The sequence below is a fragment of the Photinus pyralis genome, unplaced genomic scaffold, assembly GCF_008802855.1.
Source record: "Photinus pyralis isolate 1611_PpyrPB1 unplaced genomic scaffold, Ppyr1.3 Ppyr1.4_unclustered_Scaffold4952, whole genome shotgun sequence".
Taxonomy (NCBI): domain Eukaryota; kingdom Metazoa; phylum Arthropoda; class Insecta; order Coleoptera; family Lampyridae; genus Photinus; species Photinus pyralis.
This window is the reverse complement of record NW_022171683.1, coordinates 3,155-27,590: the sequence shown is the minus strand read 5'-3', so window position 1 is coordinate 27,590 and position 24,436 is coordinate 3,155. Positions and strand designations below refer to the sequence as shown.

Below are 24,436 nucleotides of genomic sequence, written 5' to 3'. Positions count from 1 at the left end.
AATTTATTTTGTGATTTGTTTATAGACACGTATTCAAGAGATCATATATATGTAGGTATACCTACATACGTATTCCAAATCTTATCGGCGTGGTAAAGAGTGTAACGTTAATTATGGCAGAGATATACATATAGTTTTTAAGTATACCTTTGCGGTTAGCAATCTGTCAAGACCTTTAAAGCTGCAAATAATTTCCGCCCACTTCAAAAAACCTTCACGATTCTTTAAGAAGCTGCCCTATGTTCGTGTGTATCTGTGACCACAGGTACCCGCTTTTAATAACTCCTTTACGACGAATGAGTAGCTCCAGTGTTAAATTAAACAATTATGGCTCAGCGTACCTCCTATCATATCATATCACTGTAATAATACGAATATTAAGGAATTCGAATTGTGCAAACTTTAGCGCTTTAATTTTGTTTCAGCGACATCTAACGCATAAATCCATAAGCGTCATATTACAGTTTTAAACGATACATGTTTATACTGCTCCACAATAGAGGGCGCCTTTAAGTATACCTAAATAAAGTCACTAATATATATATCTAATAATATATAATATATCTAGTGACTTTATACCTAAATTTGTTTCCCAAAAAATGCATAAGGTTAGCAATCTGTGTATGCTTATCTGTGATATCAGGGACAGACCGCGAATTTTTGCGCTACCCTCGTACAAGTCGTACACAACTTAAAAAGCAGATGATCTTTTCAGAACAATTCACAGTTGACGGAACGCGAAGTTAGGCCCCCATCTTTTCAAAATTGATTTTTTAAGTCTTCCTAAGAGTCATCACGAACTTTATACGGGGGGCCTACAGAACTCTAATTACGATTGCCAAGTTAAAATGAGGGGCAAACTTCACATGCGCCATGTAATTGTTTATTCGGAAATAATGAACTGAAATGTAAAACTCGGGATAGCGTATAGGAAGCATATTATAATCGCTTTAATTATATTCCTTTCTGAGCGCCTATCGAAAATTCAGGATGCGGTTTAACATATCCGTTAAACTATGGCAAAATTAATGTTTCAGTAGTCGCGCAGGGAAAACGGTACACGTAGAACCCTTAGCTACCGTAGGGGTGTAAAAAGACCACATTTTCGGAAAACCGTTCGCATATTCCACCAAGAAGTCATCACTACCCGAGAGTCATCTCTAGTTAATCGCGGTAAGTAGTTCAAATTTAAATGACGTCAGTATTTCCTGTCCAATCAGCTTTGCCAAATTATTAGGTCAATGTTTTGTTTATCGCTTTTGACGTTTCAACGGCTGGTAGGAAATCTCACAGGTGGTTTGGGGTAAACGGCTTAAATTTTTACGAATTGTTCCACTTTTCGTTTCTTATTTTTGTTAGAGCTATGCTAAAACTCTTAGTTTAACCTAAAATGGTAAGTTCACTAGAAGAAATCTAATCTTTAAATGTTTAGTTCTAGATGGAGTATGATTATTTAATAAAATTCCTAGCACTAGGAGATTCTGGTGTGGGTAAGACAAGCTTCCTGTACCAATACACCGATGGAGTCTTCAACGCTAGGTTCATTTCGACCGTTGGAATAGATTTTCGAGAGAAACGCCTAGTCCACCAGTACAAAGGAAGGAACCACCGAATTAATTTGCAGCTGTGGGACACAGCGGGACAAGAGAGGTTTGTATAGTTTCGATACCGACTCGGCTATCTAAATGTTATTGTAAATTAACACAAGGCATGAAAGTTATGTAGAATTGTAGTTTAGTAGCGATATTGCTATAGATTCCGTAGTCTAACAACAGCATTCTATCGGGATGCCATGGGATTCCTACTTCTGTTTGATCTCACTAACGAAAAGTCATTTCTCGAAATACGTAACTGGATAGAACAACTGCGGGTATGCAAATAAAGTGCATAGTTTTAATCTTTAATTTGCCGCTTTATTTTTACTTCCTTTCTGCACATTTTCTTTATTTGCATATGAAGTCAATTACGTTACATGTACACAGAAATATTCTGCCACTAACTGACCGGTCATAAATTGTAGATGCATGCGTACTGCGAAACACCAGATATAGTGCTCTGTGGTAACAAAGCAGATTTGGAAGACCGACGAGTAATTAAGGAATGGCGCGCCAAGGAGTTTGCCGATAAATTGGGGTAAATAAATTGCGTGTAATGTCGGTCAAATAAAAATAAACCGAATCGCAGGATTTCTTATTATGAAACGAGTGCAGCTACTGGACAAAATGTGGCAATAGTCATAGACGCACTTCTGGAAAAAGTTATGATTCGAATGGAATCTGCTGTCGACAAGGCTGTGCTTCCAGGACGTAGAGGTAGATCGAGAGATTTGAATGAACCGGAAGAGTACAGTCCGGTCGCATCATCATCATGTTCTTGCTGACATTAATGCCACTTTTCTTCAAATTTGTATTTATTTTCAAAATATAGATCTAGAGTTGTAGATTTTGGAATTCATATATTGTACCCTTTAGAATAAGTGATGTAATCACCTTGTTTACTGTTGTGAATAAAGTTTATTTAATATTAAGTGCTCATATTTAGCTATGAAATCGAGACAGCACTTACTGGTAGGAAGTCATTTGAGGATGAGCTATTTTTAGGACTGTCTTTGCTGTGTAGGTGTATGCATGGCAGTAGAGGCCATTATTATTAAGCCCTGAGGACAAGGTGGGCGGAGGCGGTAAACGGCGCACCCTAAATATTGGCATAAAAAAGGCTGAAGACAAAGATGAAGGATCATTTCATGAACAGAACTTCCAAACATAAACGGGCGAATCTGCCCTTGGAAATTAAAAAAAATTTCATTTTTGTTGTTACTTATTGTAAACGGATAAGCGTTCCAGTCAATGTGATGATAGATAGTTATTTATAATCGAGGTAAAAATTATCCAGAGCTTTACTATCCCCCTTTGGGAATGTTGCCATAATAATACATATTATCGCCGCCACAAGAGAAGAGCCCTGCGTCATCAATGTACGAATGCATAAATCCAAGGTGTTGATACTTATATCTCAAAAATTTGCGCAACCCAAAAAAGGACAGAGAACGAAACAAGTTCTTGGGATATAATAGACGTGCGCTTTTGAAAAGCTAAATGTAATGAAAAGAGATAACCTATAACGCTTGTCAAGTTTAACATGCATATTTGATGCTGATTTGACCAACGTCGTATTACTCCTAATTATTTTCAAATTTTCCATAACCTCTTTTGCTCTTCGTTTTTGTCATTCTTCTTTTACTTACGTTTTTTTTCAACTTTCCTGTTCTTTATTGCATTTTAACAAAAACAACTGAATTGGGATTTGCTGTTGCTCTTTTTAAACCTTTGCGAAACTACGCCATCTAGTACATTTTTCAACAACTTTAATATTGATTATTACGGAACTATTTTGACTTTGATTTTAAATCTTAAATCACACGCTTGTAGATGATGACGCAGGGCTCTACTTCTCTTGTGGCGGCGATAATAGTAATCTCATGAATCCTGAGAGGTACCACCTTAGTAATCTAGGGACTTTAGTACCACCTAAAGTCACTAAATATAGAAAGTACCGCAATCCATTGGGCTCGTGTGTTAGAGAGAGAACGCATGATTTTTGCCCAAAAATGGCGGAAGTTACCAGATTCTAGTAACTTTAATGTTAGGGATTGTTCCATCTGTTTGGAGATATCTGTATATATTTTTCTTAGACTATGAAAGAAAGGGGACTGATAATATCCTATCAAGGACAATGCTGTGCGTTGAAGCCTGGGGCGTCCATATTTTCGGAGCCAAAGTTTGCTTAATTTTTCATTTTCATGTTTATGCGATCCTTAAGTCTCGAAATTTGCGATTAAAAACATTATTGGACAATGGTACATTGTAGTGCACGGAAGTGATAGCCAAAAAACACACGAAAGTATATGGTTTCACAGGTATATAAATTATAGGTTAGTTTTCGGTGAAATAACAAACAAATGTGGGCTTCACTTTACCATCATTATTATCACTCCTCACTCTTTCCTTCTCTAAGATATAATTTTTATAAAACATGACAGTACTATGAAGTTAGGTTATAAAAAATTACAGTTATTCAGATTTTATTTGTCAATTTTTTTAAGTAGGCAGCAAATTTCCCCAAAAATGGCGGATGATTGCGGTACTTTCTATATCTAGTGACTTTAGTACCACCTAAAGTCACTAGATATAACATTAAAGTTACTAGAATCTGGTAACTTCCGCCATTTTTGGGCAAAAATCATGCGTTCTCTCTCTAACTCACGGGCCCAATGGATTGCGGTACTTTCTATATTTAGTGACTTTAGTACCACCCTACCATGCGCGTCCCCAAGTGGCGGATAGTGGAACGAACGGCCTAAGAGAATGAGCATAGGGTAAAGGCCGAAACCCATTGGCAACACGCCACGCCACGCTACGCCACGCCACGCCATGTGGCATAGGTTCACGTGGGACAGTTTGTGTACATATTTGTAACACGCCACGTGATGACACGCTTGTCATTTTATTTAAAAAATTGGCAGTAGTAACTTTGAGTGCGATGGATTACACTAGCGCAAGCAGTTCGTCTAGTGAGAGTTCTTTAGAAGAATGTGTTGCTGCTGCCATCGTTTTGAATCAGAAAAAAAGAAGATTCTGGGTGCACAAAATAAACCAAAACCGGAAAAAATATGGTTCTTTTCATGTTTTAATGAGAGAACTGGAGGCAGATCGTTTAACTTTGAATTTCGATTTATCAGTTATTCGGTTATCGATTTGTGTATTATAAACCAAACGGTAGAGGTCTCGGGGATTGCCATGGGAAGAGAAGAGTAGAGACAAACATCAAAGGAAGAAAGAAAGCAGAAGAATACTAGAGGTGGAGGAAGAATCAGACACAAGGACAAGTAGCCAAGGAGAGGAGGAAAAGGGGACAGAAAGTAACGCAGGGGGAGGACAACAATAAAAAGGGCCTAACAGGAAAACAGGGAAGGGAACGAGACCAAAGCATAGGAACATCGGAAGCCAATGAACGCCCGGAGAAGGAGCTATCACTAGAAAGCAGAGTTCCCTCTAAGGCAGAATACCAGTGGCGAAGTTGTGGCCGTACCCGTTCGGGGTCGGATAACACCCAGTTAGCCGCCCCCCTACAACCCCCCAATCCGCAAAATCCACCACATTGTTTGGCATATGTCGCGGCCCAGCGCGATGGTAACAAAGTAGTGGAGAAACGTCCCTGATAGTGACTACCGGGGACGCATCCCCACGACAGTTGACTAAATTCTGGGAGAGGCGGCGACGCCAGGCATATGTCAAAGTTTCAAGTTTCAAATCCTTTAATACCTAAACCTAACTTTCCTTTTTTGATTACGATATTTAAAAACGTTCTACTCATTCGTGAAAGACATTGCATACTTAATAAAATTTTAGGTGATTTTCTACTTGTTCGCCATCTAACGGTCACATTCCCGCGGAATGCCCCTCTTAAAATAAATACGGAAACAGATTGCCGCGGGAGTGGAGAGGCGACCGGGGAACATTCACACGTACCAACACGCGTCGGTCACATCTGAGCGTTTTGAATCGTCACACGTGAGGTGGCGTGGCGTGGCATAGCGTGTGTCAAGTGTGTACGCGGTACCTACATGTAAATAAATGGATGAATATACGCATACATTTTCGTCACATGGCGTGGCGTGTTGCCAATGGGTTTCGGCCTTAATGCTAGCTCGTTGCATGGCTTATATGAATGACAGCATCGTGGACCAGGGGAAGTACGACGCCCGGCTATCGTGTATACGTGCGTCAACCATGTCGATACCATACGCACTAACCTGGTGAGTTCAGGATGGTACAGCGAGTCTTGGTTTAGCCGCCTGGGCCAAGAAGAGCGACCAGCTCAGCAAATACCTATAAATGGGCGAGAGCCGGACCGCATGGGCAACAAGCTTCGAGATGTCTCTAATTGTCCACCACAAAACGGTGTCGAAAGAGGAGACGGGGCGAATCAAAACCTGAATCTGGATCCTTGATAGAGCCGGCGGGCGCTTTATGCAACGGGAGTGATTTGTGTCAAATTCGCCACCGAGGGGAGTGCTGTTAATCACATGCGCATATCAGGTACTGACTGGGTAAGAGGTCGGAACTGGGGTGGGGAGAGTGGCTCCGTGTGGAAGGGGGTGAAGCTTCAATTCGTCTAAGTGATCAAGGGACTAGAGAGACAAAAGTTTGATTGTCCTTATGGGCCAAACTTCCTGGGAGATGGGAACCACTTTCAACCATCGGCCCTACGTGAACTTCACCAGAGTGACGTTCAAACTCTTCCCCAAAACGAAGGTGGAGGGAGAGAAGGTGACCACCATGGAGTGCGAAGAGGCACAACGACAAGCAACTGTGCCAGCCACCTTAGCGTCTTAGTAATACCAGAAGGGGGCCCCCTAATTAACTTTTCTTCTGTTTAAAATGCGGGATGGTCTACTTTTGCTTGAATACCTACATACCGCTGGCATTCTCACTTACACTTATATAATCGCCACAGCATAGAGCACTGCAGAAAATTGACCGCTACTCTCCGTGTTGTACATACAATACGTTGGCAATACGCGACCCGAACCGGCGTGTGGGATTACATATAACACAGCCAAAAAAGAAAACTCACGAAAGAGCACTACACTACAGGCACTGGTCCAAAATTTCAGGACAGAGCCGCCATTCCAAGATCTTTCTGGAAACCCCCAACGGAGAATTAACAGCGTCCATCTTAAAGCTAATAAATAGGATGAAGATAAAATTTGCGACACCCACTGTCGACAATTTATTTAGTGTCGCCCGCTAAAAAGACGTAATTTCCCAGGACTTTATCAAATATACAGGTAGTCTGAAAGGGAAGATGATACCCATGAGCATAATAGACCAAAGGTCGCAATGCAGTTTGATCTAGCATGGCGGGTTAATTTTAGGAGAAAAAAACACATTAATTATAAAATATATAAAAGTGTATTTTCTGCATATTTCATTGATTTGTGTGACTAGATATGTTATGATTTGTCTCACCTTGTCGATATCTACCAAAGCAATCGAATTTGAATGAATGAATTTTTTACCAAACCATTCAAACAAGTAAATGATGGTACTTTATGCCTATTTTGTATCAAATAATTAGAAAAGACTATCAATCATTTTCGACTACTCTCACATTGCAAGTAAAGACTAATTGATGTACTTATTACTTTAACTTTTTATCTTGAAAATTAAGCTGACTATTTGTGCTACTACTATCAACCAGCTCAACGGCACATTTCCGTGGGAACCAGCCTCGCACCCTCGCAATAGATTGTTCAGATGCATCTAATTGTGCTTGTATTTTTTCGCCAAACAGCCAGTGCCTGAAAATATGTCGCCAATATACATCACGTATTTAATTCATGAGGGCTTACTTTCTCCACCTACTCACAATAACGACATCCCCTTGTTTAAGTTTTATTCGTGGTTCATCTGTGCAGGGAATACTTAAAAACACCCTTAACCCCTTTGTAATGGGAAACCATGCGCCTGAAGCGGGATAAAGAATATTGTACAGTTTTGTTCTATGCCGTTTATCGGTCTTTTGTGCCAACTGTTCTTTCTGTGAAAGTAGGGATGTAAATTTTCACAGCAGTTAAAATAAAAAAGAAGAGTTACTGTAAGCGTAAATTGATCACAGCCTTCGGCGACTTCCCACAATATACCATCACCCACCGGTTCACATCCAACATTTAAGACTTGCCGCACGTTCCTCCACAATCCCAAATGGTACGGAAATACAAAGGTGTCGTCTGTGTCTTTCCTCCTGTAAATTGCTTTTTCCAAAATCCAATCTTCTATACCGGTACGGTTTCTAATAATTGCACGTAACTGAAATTTCCCCAGCTTTATACTTGAAACAATTCAAGCCGTAGACGGGCCACAAGTAGTCATACTATAAGGTTTGAATTTGGAGTTTAAAATCTGCACCCTCTCCAGATGACTATACACACTTTCCAAGACTCATACATGGGTTAAGAAAACCCTCTAACACTCATCAAATCATTTAAATGTCCAAACTTAATGCCTTCCATGCCACTTTGAATTAAAATAACTCAATATCTCTATTTGTGGCCCCTCTACGCCTTCGTAAAACAAAGTGTACTCCCTACCTGTAAACCTAGTAGCATACCCACAGCAAGCACAACCCCCACCGCTAATCCTAACCCAAATACGGTTAAAATTAACCCATACAAACCAAAATGAACTATGGGAACGTTTTGAATATTATGGTACATATACCATGTGCGATTAATTCCTCTATACAAGGAAAATGATAAAATTGTAGAAGAATGCCCACATCCTACTACTGCAAAAAATAAGAACGCAGTAAAATGTGCATGATTACCCCATCCAACACAGTTATTTATCCATGGACAATGGTGATCCATTTTCATGACACACCGTCCACCTGATAAACAAGCTCATTTAATTGTCACCTTCGTGCGCAACTTACATTTTCGACAATGATGTGATCTGGGAGCCTTATAACCTTGGCAAACACCACACCACTGCAAGTTTTCGCATTCCTTCTCATTTACCTAAACAGCCCCGTTAATAATCAGCGGGAAAATGTGGAGAGATATTACCGGCCTCCATAGCAATGGCAAATATCCGGGACCGTGAAACATCGACGACATAAAATTATACAAGGTCAGTCCCGACATTCCCATAAAAAAGCTAGTGTTGAAAAAACCTCCCCATGTCGTACTCGGCCACCACATGCTTCCACAATATAAAGTTACACCCGTAATTAGTTTTATAATACCTAGAACTCATTAATAGTTAATTGGAATTTTTAATTGACCACCCACCTAAAGCTGTTAGTGGCCCCCAATGGCATATTCTTGAAAATGGACCGAAACACATCTTCCTTTAAGAATTTTAAATTGATGGTAAAAGCCGAAAAGATAAGCAGGAAGGTTTTTCAAAACATTTTGCTTTTTCTCTTATTTTACTATTTTTTGAGGTTATGTCAAATCGATCAAAGCAATACTTATACGAGAGCGAAATACCTACAATTCGAAATGTATACACCTGAATTGTTTGCGGTTAGAGATACAGGATGTCCAACTATAAGTACTAATTTTTTAAAATTTGATACAAGGATTATACAAGTAGATGGTTACATATAAGTATCTTCAGTTTATATGATATCGGTATATGTCGTTATAAATTAGATGCGGTTTGTTTTTACCCATTTTTGGAAATGTGTTACATTTGGAATAAGTCTTCTATACGCCTAAACCGATTATTTAAATTTTATCGAAACTTTTAGAGTTTAGAATTAAATATGACTGTTCAAAAAATATCTACGAAGTGATAATCACTATATAATATATGCATTCTATATCGAAAAATAAGGACGCTATGATGTAACTACATCCCTACAGCTAAAATCAGTAGGTTTTGTAGGAAGTAGGTCGAATAGAAATTTGTGCAGCCATTGTAACATTTTTAAGTATTAGTTGCCTTTGATTTAATACAACCATGAAGAAAAATTTATCCAATAATTTAGTTTTTGAACCAGTCATGACATAAAATGATTTTTTAAATTCATATTTTGTTGTACTTTCGTCATTCATTTTGAAATCTGATTGGTCGACATTTTATGGCGAGGAATACTAAACTGGCAGTCATTAAGTGACAAAGTTCTAAGGTCGTGACGAAGCACCCGTTTTCCGCCGAGAAATCGTACCAGAATTACCTAACACTCCGATAGATGAGCACCCAAGCGATGTAAATTGGAAGCGTTTCGTTCGACGCGAAAATATTTATTTCTGTTTTAGTAGTTGGAAACTCCAAGGAACAAAAAGGCCATTTGCGGAGCTGTCGAATTTGGAGATTTCATTCCGACTATTTGGATAAGTATAATTAACCGTAATTGGTAATTGGTTTACATGTAACCGCATCCGATTAAGTCGAGATTAACTTGAATTTTGACACCGGTTCCGTATTTTTAAGACGTCTGGAATGGACGTAATTATATTAAAAACAGTTTATTGTTATTTATTGTTTGAACGTATCGAAGTGAACAGGAGCGGGAGAATTCCAGTTTCTCCGTACTTGAACTGACCGAATTTTATAAAAGTTAAGAGGGGACTTTTCGCTTTTCGTTTTGTAAATGTAATTTTTCAGTCACTCAGCGTTATTATTAGTGATAACTTGGCTAGGGAACATTTCCGATCAAGCATTCCCCAAATAATGTTTTGGTTAGAAATGTTTACATAGGTACGATTAGTTTATCATGAAAAAATCAGAAATTTTCGTTTTTTTGCGATATTTTCAAAACTACTAAAAATATTTTTAATTTATGTTCAGATTAATGTTAAGCACGAAAATTTGCAACGTTGACTTTAAGTAACGAACTTTCTATCCCTGTATAACCGAACATTTACACATTAAAATATGCAACTGTCAAACAATGTTAGGGATGAAGATGAAAATTATGGGACCATTTTCCGGCAAGCATTTACCTACCACCAATAGAGGCGGATATAAGTATGTATTTACAGGGTGTTTCACATTGCATGTTTTTTGGAGATATTTTGAGAACCTAAAAGCGGTTTGCGCTTCTGTTTTTTCAAGCCTGGCTAGATAGACGATTTTATAATTTGGTTATTTGTGAGAATATCAAAAAGTAGAAAGAATAAGTTACGTAAAAATAGTCTCTTAGTAAAGGGGCTATTTTTATATTTTCCATAGTCTGCTTAGTTTTTAAGAGCCAATTAGATACGTACATACATATAGTTATAGGGAAATATATTGCATAACACACGTTAGGGAAAAATAGGGACACCATTATTTGGTCTTCAAAATGTATACTATAGAACGTGGAATATATTGTTCATGCAATTACAATATTTTAATAGTTATTTGCAGGTTTATCTGACTGAAAAGAGATGGATTAGACTAAATTTACGATTTATAGAATTCGAAATTAATAAGAACTACTCACAAGTGGAACTAAGGATAGGTTTTTGGTAGTATAATATAATAAATGTTAAAGATTAAACTTCATTCTCAGATTTTTATTGTTAATGTAAAAAATTATGTTAATTTCAATACGGCCATAGCGTTTTTACTTCACATGAGCATGCAACGAATAAGTAAAAGCATTCATAAAAAATGAGTTAATTGTTAAAACGGAAAGACTTCAGGCATTAATGAAATGTTAGTATCCAGCAAGATCAGCGACAGTTTGATCCATTTCATCAGCAATAGCTTTATATTTGCTTTTTTGTTGAAGCAACTCATCTGCAAAAGACAAACACACAGTTACTTTGTGTTAGTATTTATACTAAAAAGAAAGAAGTAAATACTGATGGTGTATATTCGGTTATTGTGTATATACAGTAATTATTAACACAAATAAGAAAAAATAATTCCTATGAAAACTGTTAACAGGAGCGTCTATCCGACATCGCCTCCAAACGTCTGCATTTTTAAAAGGATTTTACAAGATGAGTTCAACAAATGCAGTGTCCAAGTCATCTCCAATCTCCTTGTAACGTTCCTTCTCGGCAACGAGTTCATCTGCGAAAATTAAAATAAAATAATATGCGCGCTTTAATAATTGCATTGTGTTAGGGAACACAAAACTTACAACTGTTAAACAAACTACCAAACAAAATAAAACTTCACATTTAGTGCTGCCGTCCATTTTAGTTGAACAGTTCTGGTATTCTTACGACTTTATAATATTGCGTTGTATAACAAATTAGCTGATTTATTACTTCAGTCTCCATGACATTTAAACAACAGGTTACTAGTTATGCAAAGACTTTGTATCTGATTTAATCCAGTCTGTATGAATTTCGTGAATATACTATACTAAAAACAAATGCAACTAAAACATGCAATAAAAGCAAACTAAAAAAGAACAACAACATAAAAATTTTTTATATTAGTTCAACCACATAGAATACATAGTAAATTATTAGAATATAAACAGACTAAAAATAAAATTTGCAATTATATTTATAATAGATAAAATAATACTTTATCAAAATCTGAAATTACGAAAAGTGGTCCCTAAATTAACTGTGTACAGTAATTCAACAAAGAAGCACACATTCAAACCAAATACCAAAAAATTGTAATAAATAGCTGTGCTTCATCACATTGTTTAATTACTTAACGATACACACTTTTAAAAAAATATACAACTGTGTATTTACCTAATTCTTACAGGTTACGAAAATATACAATACCTATACAAAAATTAATCCAAAAAATACGGCGATAAATTAAATTTAATGAAATTTGCATAACGAGATACGCACAATTATAAATATTTAAGAAAAAATGGCAGTGTTGATCTAATTGCGATGTTTACGAGATCAACCCTTATGGCAACATGCAAAATTCATTAACGTTAATTTGAGAAAAAAATTTGTGCAAAATTTCAGAAACAATAGTGATGCAAATCTAAGAACTAAAATTATTGCTTTTTGCCTTGTGAATTTAAGTGTCTGTGTCGCATCAAATTACAAACGTACAAAAAAAATGCTACCGATACTTCGCTGATAAATGCAAAAAGCGTTTTATTTAAAGCTACTCTATTAATGCATTGCTGTGGCAATACACGATTGCTGGAAATGTCGAAAGAAAATGAGGGAATGTAAAATGAAATAGCTGTCAAATTACATATTTTGGATATCATGTAACGTGGCTTCCATTTCATCTGCTAGGACCTTGTTCTTTTCTTTTTCCGCTAATAAGTCATCTGTAAGGTTATTTTGTTAATAACGCAAAAAAAAAACACAACACAAAGTTAGCTGCGTTTATAAATTTTGACAAACCTTCTAATTTGTCGACTTCCTTTTGTAGTTTCTGTACGGAGCGTTCGGCAAATTCAGCACGAGCTTCAGCCTATAAAATGCACATACAATATATTATCCAAGTTATAATAAGGTTAGTGTATTTCACCGGCCAGATCTTATGCCCATCCCAAATGAGAGGATGTCAAATACATTCAAACAATAAGGAAAAATTCACTATGACTCTACAATGGCGGTGTAATACACTAAAATGAGAAATAAATCATACTTAAAACATGCAAAACTACAAAAGGCAAAACACTAAAAAACTATTTTACCAACCTTTAAATATACAGAGACCAAGCACCTTATAAAATGACCCGACATTGAGTCAACATTAGTAAAAGAGGAAGTTATGTAAATTAATCTTTTGTATTGAATGTTATTGTAGGTAATTAATGGAGTTATTTTTGGAAAATTACTGTAATTTAGCATATTAGCAAATTGCACAAAAATTAATCACAGAATCAACAGCCTGAAGCAAGGAAAGCAAAAGCGGGTGTAGTGTGTATTGGAATGTAAAACTTACTTCACGTAATTTATCAGATATGACATGAATTTTGTCCTCACAATGTTCCCTGGTAGCGGCAGCCTGCACACAATAAAACGCTAAACATGCTGTCACACTAGCAAAAGTAACCAATACCCTCGAATAGAGACAGCATTGGATAAGACTTATAATTACAACAAATAAAAAATGAACAAAGGACAGTGAGACCCCCATCTATACATTAAAAGCCGAATGCCTCGTATCTACAAGATCATTTTTTTTTACAAAAGTCTACCTCTTTCAAAGCATTGTCCAATGCCTTCGCATGGGTCGCGTAATTCTCCTCTCGGATCGTGGCCTAGATTAAGAGTTAGTTATTACAACAATTGAAAGAACTCATCATGCCTATTAGTATAAATTAAACAACAAAAACAACTCGGTACACTCCATGACATCTGTACCTCCTTTAGACGGGTTGTCAAGTTTTTAATTTGGTTTTTGTATTCTTCTTCCCTTTGATTGGCCTAATATTAAACATAAATTATTCACTTGTAATGAAAAAACAATTATTTGATCATGACTTTAGCTGTGGGAAAGTAATTTGTAACAATAAAAGTCAACCATGATCAAATAAACAATGATACTTTACTCCCATAATGGTTTATTGAGCTGTAGGTATTTTTACTGTGGGAGTAAAGTAGCCAAGTGCAATACGTTTGTCATTGACAAATTGTGTAGAAATAGACATACCTTTTCTTCAGAGACTTCTAGTGATTTAAGATTGTTGCCTACAACTCGCAATTCTTCTTCAAGCTCGACGATTTTGCTGCAAGTAGAAAATCGAGATTAAATCACCGCTCAAAAAAGTAACTATACAAATAAGCCAAGCCCCTACCTTTCACTATGTTCGGCTCGTTCTTCTGCTCTTTCCAAGTCTTGTTCCATCAAAACCAATTTACGAGCAACCTAAACATCACATACATGCAGTGTTATTGTCAATTACACTTATTATTCGGTTACAAAAACTTAAAAACAAAACTAGCTAAGTATAGTATTAGTGAAAAAAAAATATGCGAAATTAGTCCTGGTGACGTTGCTGTGTTAACAAAATAAAACGCCAAAGTACACGCTAATTAATAAATAAACATACGCTTCTCCGGCTTCCGCACGTTCTTCTGCTCTTTCTAAATCAGCTTCAACCATGGCTAATTTACGGGCCACCTAATTAATAAAGTACAATTGTAATTTCGTCGCATTTGTCGGTAGAACAATCAAAACAAAACAAGCGCTTGTTTTAATGCAACATTTTACTACGCTACTAGTTAGTAACAGTGAGAGCAAAAGAGTACCATGGAACATACTCAGCTTAATGTAGCCACCTGCTGCGCATGGAAGATTTAATCTAGCTACTCTTCTTACTTCTCCAATTTGAGGAACATAGACTTTCATCATGTGCCATTTTACTGTTACATTGTTCTTTCATCCCGTTTATCATAAATAATTAACAAGTTCGATTCTCCTTAGTTTTTCCAATCACTTACAATAATGGAAGATGCACTTACTATTGTCAATACCTACATGGTGGCACTTACTGTGAGTCAATGATTTTTGTTTGCTTGCTAACGGTACAAAGAACTGATTTTACAAAAACTTCGTTGATACACATTTCTATGGAAGGTTCATTGTCTTAATATTAATTAGATGAGAACCATTTTTTATAATATTCCACGGGTGCGAAATATTTCACTTGGGAGCTATGTCTTCAAACTACTTAGAAAACCATATCAAAAAAACTATGTCCTATTGTTTGTTGAAAAAATTTAAAGAAATGTAAATTTTGGGGCTAATGAGACATAGTTCATGAACATTTTGGTCCTTTATTTGGACAAATTTATTGTTAATTTTTTACATATAATGGAAGGTAGATGATTTTGGTTTTCACTTGCTCAAAATCAAAACATTTCAATGTAGGCCCATTAAAATGCACGTAAAATTCATTTATTCTCTGCATATGCCTATTCCTGCCCTCTCCTTCAAAATGGTCACATTTAAAAAGTCGAGTTGGATTTGATACTAAATAATTTGAAGCAAAACCCGAGGGATAATTCACGGCTAAATCTGGACTTTCTTGAAAATTATGAAGTACTAGTAGAGTTAAACCTTTAACTTGGCTGCATTTTCTAATTTATTTTATATTATTTTTGTTTCCAAATTCCATTAATTTTTTTTTATTTTTATGATATTGAGAGGTAATCAAAATTTTTGGGCGTAAATTTTCGTTCATTAGGTCCTACCTCTCATTAATAAAATAAAAATATAAAAAATTTTAATGGAACTATTATTTAAAAAAATGCATTCTTTCATATACACTATGCCCAAGATAAGGTTGTCTATCATAGGTCCCAAACCATAGAAGATACAATGATGGTCAAATTAGGGAAAAGTTGCGCAATTAAACAGTCACTATCATGGTTTAAGCGTTGAGAGATCAACTTGATTTTTTTCGAGATTTTTTTTATATGGCCTGTAAAAAAAGTACATACTGTATTGAATAATAATAATAATAATATTTGGGAATAGTATTGAATAGCTTAGCACTTCTTGGGATGGGGATAAAAAAATATTTTGGATATATTTGGGGCCTTAACGTGCAAATGGGGAGTTGACAGAAAGAAAAATTAATCGAAATAAGTACTCACTTCACGTTATAGGACAATGTTCAAACAAAAGTTTAAATAATTTCGATTCTGTACAGAATTTAATAGGAAACCTACCTTCATGGCAGAGTCTAGTTATTTGTTAACTGATCATCTCATTTCTAACAGTCCGAGAAATCTCACGGAAGTTCTTGTTCAGGTTTCAGTTAGACCTATCTGCTCCTATGTCAATACATTTGCTGCCAAAGAAGTTACCTGTCAGACAGATTTAACGATAACATGAAAAAGGCTCGAGTCTCTCCAGCTTTCCCAACCGTGAATTAACCCTCGGTGGGTACCAAACATTAAAACGTTAAAATAAATTTTGAAGTATTTCGCCAATCACTGTGATGTTCTGGTTCCATCTAAGTATTGATGTAAAATTTGAACCAATAGAAATTGTGAAAAGAATATCTCACATTTTGGTTGGATGAAAATTTGCGAGGCGCTCTTGTAGTAACTTACCTACCTTCCCAAAGCAAAAATACTATTACAAATGTAACAAACAGACCCACCCCCCTTAATCTTACGGTTTATACCATGTTCACACAACCCGAACGATATTCACTACGCACATAATATCACATTATCACATATTATCACTTGTAGATAAATTATATAGCTATATTTGTAAACCCGTAGCGATTTGTGACACCATAACAATCAATGCGAGTAGTTCCATGGTCCTCAGCTTTTCTAACCAGTTTTGAGATAAAATTCAAAAACCGGTAGCACTGATAGCACTCCAAAAATCAAGAAAGAAAATAAACAACAACACAACACCCAAATATACGCTAAGTTTGTAGTTCAACCTCATCATATTTTTTATCTGCTTCCTCAGCGAGGAAACGGGCCTCCTTGAGCTGATTTTCAAGAGCATCCATACGCTCCTCATCCGCCAAAGAACGATTCTCAAGAATTTTGCGGGCACTGAAGGAAATAAAATATTAAACACAAAGCATACAACAAATCATAAAAAAATAAAAATAAGTCGCTCTCCACCACCGGACCGACGCCACCTGCAAAATTGTCCCTATCATCCCTACTGTTCTCAAAAGAAAACTGCCCCGCCAACGGGTAACAACGGGCAATTTTCTTTCGTGGCAATGTTTCGGAATTAACAAGGTACCTCTTCGTATTTTTTATCGGCCTCCTCCGCAATTAATTTAGCTTGTGAAAGTTGCGTCTCTAATATTGCAACTCTGTCGTCTTCCATATTCGTCCTATTCTCCAACGCTTTCCGTATCCTAAATTTTGTACAAAAAAATTTAATCTCACACAGTGCAGGTCCTCTAAGCGCAACCGTGCATTTTGATAACTATTGTATAAAAGACAATCGATAGATTCTCCACTACCGAATGGTTGTACTATAATTGAGAATCACTCATTTACAACTAATTTGGTCATTGATTTCATTGTGCTCCCAGTTACACTTCAATTAATGCCATTTATTTACTAATGGAAGCTTTGGTCCATGACGTGTGAACTGTATTGTATATTTTTTTTATTACTACATAATCCCACCACGTGTACATCCCATTTATTATTGAAGTTAAAGGACCTAGCGGTGTTCCTCAAGGTTCTCGAGTTTGATCATTCCTATTAATTTCGAGACATAAATAATATTGTTGAAATTCTGTTCACTTTGTGATAAGAAAAATTCATTTTCATATAGTACAAACAAACTGATTAATTCTTATCAATGTACCTTGTAATTTATCCAATCCGATAATGTTTTATACATACAGAACTATATGAACAATAAATTAATTGATTTCTATTTCTACAATAGTCATCTCAATGCATCTGAGCAAAGAGAAGCATGTCTTGCATCTTGTTTGGACTAAGTACCATTTGATTTTTTGCGTCACCATTTAATTTTGGAGTACATTAAGAATAAAAAAAGATAGGAGTAAAATACAATGCCAAAATTATTTTCTGGTAATAACAATGTAGTGAGTGTTGTTCGAGCTCCACAATGAATCATGAAAAACCAAGATCATTTCATGACGCATTATTCATATCTTATCTCTCTAATGATATACTTAGGGTAACAATGTAAACGAGTGCAAAGCTACCGATTCAAATACCACAGGTCTTCCAATGAGTAGCATTAGGATTTATTTAATTCGATGCTTCTCTTAACTCAAAATAGGTTTGCATAAGTAGCACCTTTAGTTTACCAGCTTAAATTTCTAGGTATTCAGAGTTCCACCTATTGTGAACCACTGCAAGAACATTTTTCTTTTTTTGGTCAGGTTCCAGATAGACTTTAACTAAGATTATTATATTTTCTGCCTACTGATCTTAATTGACGGTCATCCTTTGGGTTGTTGAGTTCTGTGAGCTAAAAATTTCCGTTACAGTTTCATCTGTGTTTGGTTGAGTTGGACAAGGTGTACCCTAAGAGCAAGTAAAAAAAGTGGGTGGTTAAAAGATACAAACTAATTTGATATTATACGATTTTTTTATTGACAATCCCGAGCGGCATTGAAAACAATTTTGCCTATTAAACGAACTGTCTTTCATTTGAAAACCAAAATTTTAAATTTGGACACTACTTTCCAAAAAATTATAAAATGACCGAACATGTCAAATTTGTTTAGAAAGCAGGCCAAATTTCACCTCATTTTCCATACATTCACCTCATCCCTTTAGGATGGGCGACTTCATTTGTGTCATTGAAATTTTTAAGTAAGTGGCCACCACCTAATGGGCAAAAATGGGGTTAAATTTGGTTCTCATTCCATACAATATAACAGTTTCAGAAGATTTTCGTTAATTTCTAGGAAAATTATTTATTACACAGTGCAAAATATAATTTAGTCAATAATTAAAATCGGAATTTTGAATTTTGAAATTTTTATTCTGAAATTCCTAGCACGTACAAAATTGGAGAGGGGATGAGTATGTTTCCAAATATTTAAAAATTGGGATTCATTATTTTCATATGCAAAAGTACCTAGATAGCAAATATCGTAGGTCTCGAATTTTTTCACATACGTGTTTAGGGAGAAAGTGCACATAATTTCGACAACTACATTTTACTGTGTCTAAAATATTTTGGAAACCAGAGGTGGCAATAATTATAATTTAAAAAATCGACGATTTAAAAAGTTAAATTTAAAAATTTGGGAATCCTTGTAATTAGTAAGTAATTAGACGGAATTGTGATTTTCTTAAATTCAAAACCGAGTTCAAAACCAATTTTTTCAATTTTTTGCGATTAAAAACAAACAAATAATAACTAACATTCGTAAATAAACAAAATAATGCTTGAAATAATTATGACTTAAGACCACGTAATAATAAAGACCAAATAAATAAATAAATAAATAAAAACATGAAAATATAGAACCCAGCGATCAGCATACAATATAATTTATTTGATTAATTTAAACACATATTTAAATTAAAAATAAAATTGTGCCCTATTCCAAAAAAGGGTATAACTACAATTTAAAAATTCAGAGCACAATTCTTTAAATTGCGTTGGCAAAATTGATGAAAGTGAAAGTAACAAGGTTTTATTGCGCTTGTGTAAAGAAATTAAAAATTAGCCGTTTGTATCGATCGATTTAAAAACAATAATTTTTTTTATAGAAATGAGATTCAAATGAGTGCAGCTATGACTGTGATAGTTTTTCACGAGCTTATTGAGATATTCCACTTAAAAAAAATATGATTGCTGTCGAAACTTCCAAAACTGTACAGGGTGGTTCAAATTCGTGACCCTCCATTTGGATCTAGCGCGGCGGCGGTGAGAGATACAGTGTAGAATAGACGCAAAGAAATTTTTGCCGAGGTTTCCGTTTCGAGATTTTGTTTTTCTTGAAGATAGAGATGAAATAGGCAAAGTTTTGTTGTTTTGGGTACTGATTAAAATTACATTCACAAAATTACAAACCGAATAAAAGCTATATAGAAAAAAACTGAAACCTGCTGATTTACAAAAAAAATTAAATCTCTTCTTTAAGTGTAAAGGTCATGGCAAAAATATAAATATGTACAGGGTGGTTCAAATTCGTGGTTCACCATTGGGATCTCCGTAACGGTTAGAGATACAGTATAGGTTAAACTTTTTTGTGACTAAAATAAACGCATTTGAAATTTTTAAAAAATCTTTGAAAATAACTGAGATACACCGTGAAACAGGAATATGCCAAAGTTCATTTTCATTTTCCCTAGCTTAAACGGAATTTGAAACTTTTTAGTTATTTTCAACGATTTTTCAAAAACTTCAAATGCGTTTTTAAGTCACAAAAAGGGACCATTTTTCCCCCATTTAACATATACGTTGCGGAGATCCCAATGCTTAGCCACGAATTTGAACCACCCTGTACGTACCTACGTACTCTGGTAATTTTTCAAGATAAGGACTCGACCGATTTTATTCAAATTTGGGTTTTGTATATTACGCATTCGGAAAGGAATAATCACGGAATCTTTGAACAAAATTTAGAAGCGAAAATTTTAAAAACTTAATATCACAAAACAGAATCAATCTAGCTTTTTGTTTGTTTCTGAGATACAGGGTGAAAACGAAAAGTTTGACTTTTTGGGATGTTATATCATACTTCTCATATAAGATAGACAAAGATAGAAAAAAAATGTTGGGCCATCTTTTCTGAGCCAACGTTGCCATTTAATATAATAATATATATTAACGTCGATTTTTGCGTTCGTTTTCCTGATTACATTGATGTATCCCAACCTATATTTATTTTATATACCTAATTATACAGTGCGTTCGAGATAAGAGGATCACCTGAATATCTCTTTTACTTGGCGTGATACGAAAAATTTGTCAAATATAATTTCCTATGCGACATTACCGAGGACATTACGCTCTATCTGATCGCATATTGAAACTTCCAGTATCACTTCCGGTTTAGCAAGAAATCAACGCAACTTTTGTTTTTCAAATGCAATGCACGCACGGTGCACCCTGACAGCACACGGTATGCTAGATTTCCTCAGTTTTCTAAATATTGAATCGCGAATTTCTCCATTTTTTTTATATAAACCACATGCACATTTTATGTTGTCGTACAGTAAAGTTTCAAACATCTTAAAAAATGGGGATTGAATTTGAAAAACAAAAGTTGCATTGATTTCCGGCTAAACCGGAAGTTTCAATATGCGATCGGATACATCGTCATGTCACATATCAAATTACTTATATTTAAATGAAAAATTCTCGCAAAAAAAAAGATATATGAAGGTGACCCTCTTATCTCGAATTTATAGTATATATTTTTCAAATTTTTGAATGAATCCATAGCCTACTATGTACTTAAAAACCATAAAAAATAAGGTTTTTATTTTTGGTTCATGGCTAAAATTTAACAACATAATAGGTCAATGTAATCAGGAAAAATAATGCAAAAAATTGACCTTAAGATATACTTACAGGGTGTTACATTTCAAAAATCCCAACTTTGGATCAAATCTCAGAAAAAGTGGCCCACATTTTTTTTTCCACGCCACGGGAATCTACGTAAAAATATTTAAAATAGCTCGTAACATAGGGAAGTTTTTACATACTTTCTATCTGACATGGATAGTAAGATATGATAACATCACCAAAGTAAAACTGTTTTCCCCTGTACATATCTCAGTAAAAAACTAGATTTAATCTGTTTGTGGAATTAAAAGTTTTACAAAAAAGTGTCACAGAGTCTCGAAAACCGCAAGTCTCTATCTATCAGATACAGTGCAGTCTCAACCACAATAGGACACATATATAAATGATTGTAAAGCTTCTGACAATTCTGAATTTAATTTAGAGACCTCAAAAATAAAAAGCTTAGGTTCTGCCGTCGCGATTGTTTCCATAAAAACATAATATTGTCATACGCTCTGAACTCGGTTCTGAACGTCATTTTATATCATGCATTTGAAATAAGAATGACAGACGTCATTAGAATGCACAGTCATCTGTTTCACTTTATCTACCCTTACGGTTAAAGTGATCACTTTATCTATCCTTACGGTTAAAGAACGACGTAGCCTACTCATTCAAACCTATTAAAATGTCAATTTAACATTTGCTATAAAATAAAATAATTGTTTTACTTCATTTCATGATTGCAGTAAAAGTACATGAAACGCCTAGACAGCAAGAACAAATACCTATTTCAAGAAATAGAAAAACAAATCTGGTCCCCTCTACCACCTGTAATAACAAAATATGAGCATTTAGATTATACTTAATCCATCGAAAATGATAAAAAAAGCAACCTGTTTAATAAGAGAATACTTTTATTTTGTACATCGATTATTTCCAAAAATTAAAATATTTCAATAAAATTACATGGTGCATACTTCGCCATTTTTTAAATGCATATGAGGGAAATCCGGTCTCTCTTGCTACAAACAAGAAATAGTAAAACTGGATGGAGGACGATTTTCCTAAATATTGATACATAGTTTCAGGTAATTTCTGAAGTCTAGGTTAATTACTTGTCTGATTTTCTTCTAAAAGAAGGTTAGGTACTCAATTCAAATGAAATAATCGATCATTTCTGAAAAAAATTCCCACAGGACGCCGAGGTTTATTCTTCAGGTTAAATTTTGGGGTACAAAACAGGTGTTTCATGCCCTAACTACTTATAGATCAAGCACAGATTTTATAAGTCTATCTGGAACAGTGGAACTGTTAAAGAAATTCAAGTTTGCAAATCAGGCGCTAACTTCTTAAAAGACGGCAAAGGTAACCAGGTCATTTTCGAGTAACGCGAGTTAAACATGAATTAATTAGATGAAGGTAAACTGTTCCATCTAGGACATGTTTTTTTTGGGGATTTTCATAAGGTCTGTTTGTGTTGTTTTCAGGATCTCACAGAAGAGGAAAGATCGGCCCTTTGGCCGATTTAGGATCTGGGTTCGTTTAACTCGCATGATTCGAAAAATATGGCCATTTTGTTAAACCCATTAAATGAGTCATACTGACCGTTCGCTTTCATCAGCGGCTGCCGATGCTTCGGCCAATTTGGCGGTGGCCGTTGCCAATCTTTCTTCGGAACGTTCCAAATCTTCCTCCAACAATTGAATGCGACGATTGAGTGCTGCAACTTCTGATTCCGCCTGAAAAAAGTACGCGCATGTAATTTATAATTACGACCGTAAAACTTCTAACAGTACGTGCTACATTTATTTGATCGTAACCTTTATGGTAAAAAATCGTGACAGTGGTAACCATTATGCATTAAACGGAAGGAAACCAGGGGGATTGTTTCCGGTGACGTCAACGACAATATTTCTATGCATTTTGTTGCATTATGATGCAGGAAAATTCGGAATGCAACGACCTTGCCCCTGCCGAAACTGGTACGTGCCCGATAACCTCCAAGACTCCATGCGCTATCAATGGACGATTTTTTTCGTCGGTTTAATCGAAATGTCAGGGGGCGATCAATTTTTAATCGGTTAATAGGCTTTCGACTTATGTAGTCATTTCGAAATTGAGCTTGTGACTCAACGGTTTACGAGAAATTTTAAGTGAAAACCGATTTTTCGTGAATAAAAGAACAACCTTGGCACGTCACCTTCTTAAATCGATAAGAGGGGCAACGCACCTCACCTCTACGGAGAGCACCAAAACGGACCGCACGGGCGAGGCATATGCACAATTCCGCAAGTGAAAAAAGGATAGCGCGTTAAATATTTAATCAATTACAACAAATATTGTGGAAAGTACAAAAATGGCTTACTTCTTCGCGTCGATTCACTTCCAATTGTAACCTTTTTTGAAATTCCTCGCACTCGTCTTTATAACGTTCCATTTCCTCCTTCGTTTGGCGCATTTTCTTTTTAAGGACATCCAAAATGGTGCCCTGAGAAACTGTTGTGCTCATTATTAATAAATTTATCACAAAACACCCAACGATTAATTTAAAAAAAACTACGAGTAACGAGTGCCTCCCGACGTTGTTGAACTAACTGGGCGAGCCGGCTGAGTTCTTAATGGCGGTGCGCAGGATCAGTTCGGCCACCTGCCACAAGTTTCCTGTTCGTTTGAATAGAAGGCGCGGTACAAATTAAAATCGTTCCTTTCAAGCACAATTTGTTATAAACAAATATTATTTCAATCCCTCCGGTGCGACGTAAACAAGATGGCGCCACCGTTGGTCCGATAAATACCGGGGCGATTTAAATACATTATAAAACGATTACGGCATTATGAAATTTAAAAAAAATGCAACCATATGGTATCGCAACCGGGCAATTTAATTGTGCCAATGAAGGTCCATATATGGCCATTCCTCTCTTACGAGCTATGATGTAAGCATACACGTAAACGTTGCGTTTTACAAAAAAATTTCATTATCTACTTCACTGACAAATAGGTCAACGTCAAGTACGTTCGCAATTATTAATAAACAT

The 24,436-nt window shown here is 35.6% G+C and overlaps 3 protein-coding genes across 11 annotated transcripts; 1 reads left to right on the top strand and 2 right to left on the bottom strand.

Moving 5' to 3' along the window:
* The first annotated feature begins 802 nt into the window (after positions 1-802).
* Positions 803-2,527, top strand: LOC116182366 (ras-related protein Rab-27A). Of its 3 annotated transcripts, none has more exons than XM_031502895.1 (5): positions 803-1,173; positions 1,433-1,650; positions 1,756-1,870; positions 2,021-2,133; positions 2,185-2,527. In XM_031502895.1, exons 2-5 carry the CDS (start codon positions 1,439-1,441, stop codon positions 2,378-2,380), a joined length of 636 nt encoding a protein of 211 aa, XP_031358755.1. In that variant the 5' UTR covers positions 803-1,173; positions 1,433-1,438; the 3' UTR covers positions 2,381-2,527. The 3 variants fall into 3 exon arrangements, with proteins under 3 accessions (XP_031358755.1, XP_031358753.1, XP_031358756.1); XM_031502893.1 differs by lacking the exon at positions 803-1,173 and adding an exon at positions 1,190-1,393 and having other exon boundaries at positions 1,439-1,650; XM_031502896.1 differs by lacking the exon at positions 803-1,173 and adding an exon at positions 1,192-1,303.
* Positions 2,528-7,169: 4,642 nt separating this feature from the next.
* LOC116182368 (palmitoyltransferase ZDHHC6) lies at positions 7,170-9,045 on the bottom strand. The gene is made up of 7 exons (XM_031502905.1): positions 8,855-9,045; positions 8,630-8,808; positions 8,497-8,581; positions 8,153-8,451; positions 7,659-7,871; positions 7,415-7,602; positions 7,170-7,363 (listed from the first exon to the last, which is right to left on the bottom strand). Exons 1-7 carry the CDS (start codon positions 8,907-8,909, stop codon positions 7,204-7,206), a joined length of 1,179 nt encoding a protein of 392 aa, XP_031358765.1. The 5' UTR covers positions 8,910-9,045; the 3' UTR covers positions 7,170-7,203.
* Positions 9,046-11,043: 1,998 nt separating this feature from the next.
* On the bottom strand, positions 11,044-24,059 carry LOC116182367 (tropomyosin-1, isoforms 9A/A/B). 7 transcript variants are annotated; one of them, XM_031502899.1, is made up of 8 exons: positions 23,764-24,038; positions 23,004-23,137; positions 17,178-17,295; positions 14,248-14,318; positions 14,103-14,178; positions 13,814-13,876; positions 12,845-12,914; positions 11,044-11,297 (listed from the first exon to the last, which is right to left on the bottom strand). In XM_031502899.1, exons 1-8 carry the CDS (start codon positions 23,905-23,907, stop codon positions 11,215-11,217), a joined length of 759 nt encoding a protein of 252 aa, XP_031358759.1. In that variant the 5' UTR covers positions 23,908-24,038; the 3' UTR covers positions 11,044-11,214. The 7 variants fall into 7 exon arrangements, with proteins under 7 accessions (XP_031358759.1, XP_031358763.1, XP_031358762.1 ...); XM_031502903.1 differs by lacking the exon at positions 14,248-14,318 and adding an exon at positions 14,503-14,573 and having other exon boundaries at positions 23,764-24,025; XM_031502902.1 differs by lacking the exons at positions 11,044-11,297; positions 14,248-14,318; positions 17,178-17,295 and adding exons at positions 11,356-11,576; positions 14,503-14,573; positions 16,861-16,978 and having other exon boundaries at positions 23,764-24,003.
* Positions 24,060-24,436: the final 377 nt, after the last annotated feature.

Excerpts from the sequence above, each read along its gene's own strand:
- LOC116182366 (XM_031502893.1), top strand. Across the intron at positions 1,651-1,755 it reads GACACAGCGGGACAAGAGAG|ATTCCGTAGTCTAACAACAG; the intron begins GTTTGTATAGTT and ends ATATTGCTATAG. Across the intron at positions 2,134-2,184 it reads GAGTTTGCCGATAAATTGGG|GATTTCTTATTATGAAACGA; the intron begins GTAAATAAATTG and ends ACCGAATCGCAG.
- LOC116182368 (XM_031502905.1), bottom strand. The coding sequence starts at position 8,909 with ATGTGTTTCGGTCCATTTTCAAGAATATGCCATTGGGGGCCACTAACA. Across the intron at positions 8,809-8,854 it reads GGGGCCACTAACAGCTTTAG|GTATTATAAAACTAATTACG; the intron begins GTGGGTGGTCAA and ends AATGAGTTCTAG. Across the intron at positions 7,364-7,414 it reads ATTGTGAGTAGGTGGAGAAA|GCACTGGCTGTTTGGCGAAA; the intron begins GTAAGCCCTCAT and ends ACATATTTTCAG.
- LOC116182367 (XM_031502901.1), bottom strand. The coding sequence starts at position 23,907 with ATGAGCACAACAGTTTCTCAGGGCACCATTTTGGATGTCCTTAAAAAG. Across the intron at positions 14,319-17,177 it reads CCGATAAAAAATACGAAGAG|GTTGCTCGTAAATTGGTTTT; the intron begins GTACCTTGTTAA and ends TGTGATGTTTAG. Across the intron at positions 13,711-14,102 it reads TAGAAGTCTCTGAAGAAAAG|GCCACGATCCGAGAGGAGAA; the intron begins GTATGTCTATTT and ends CTCTTAATCTAG.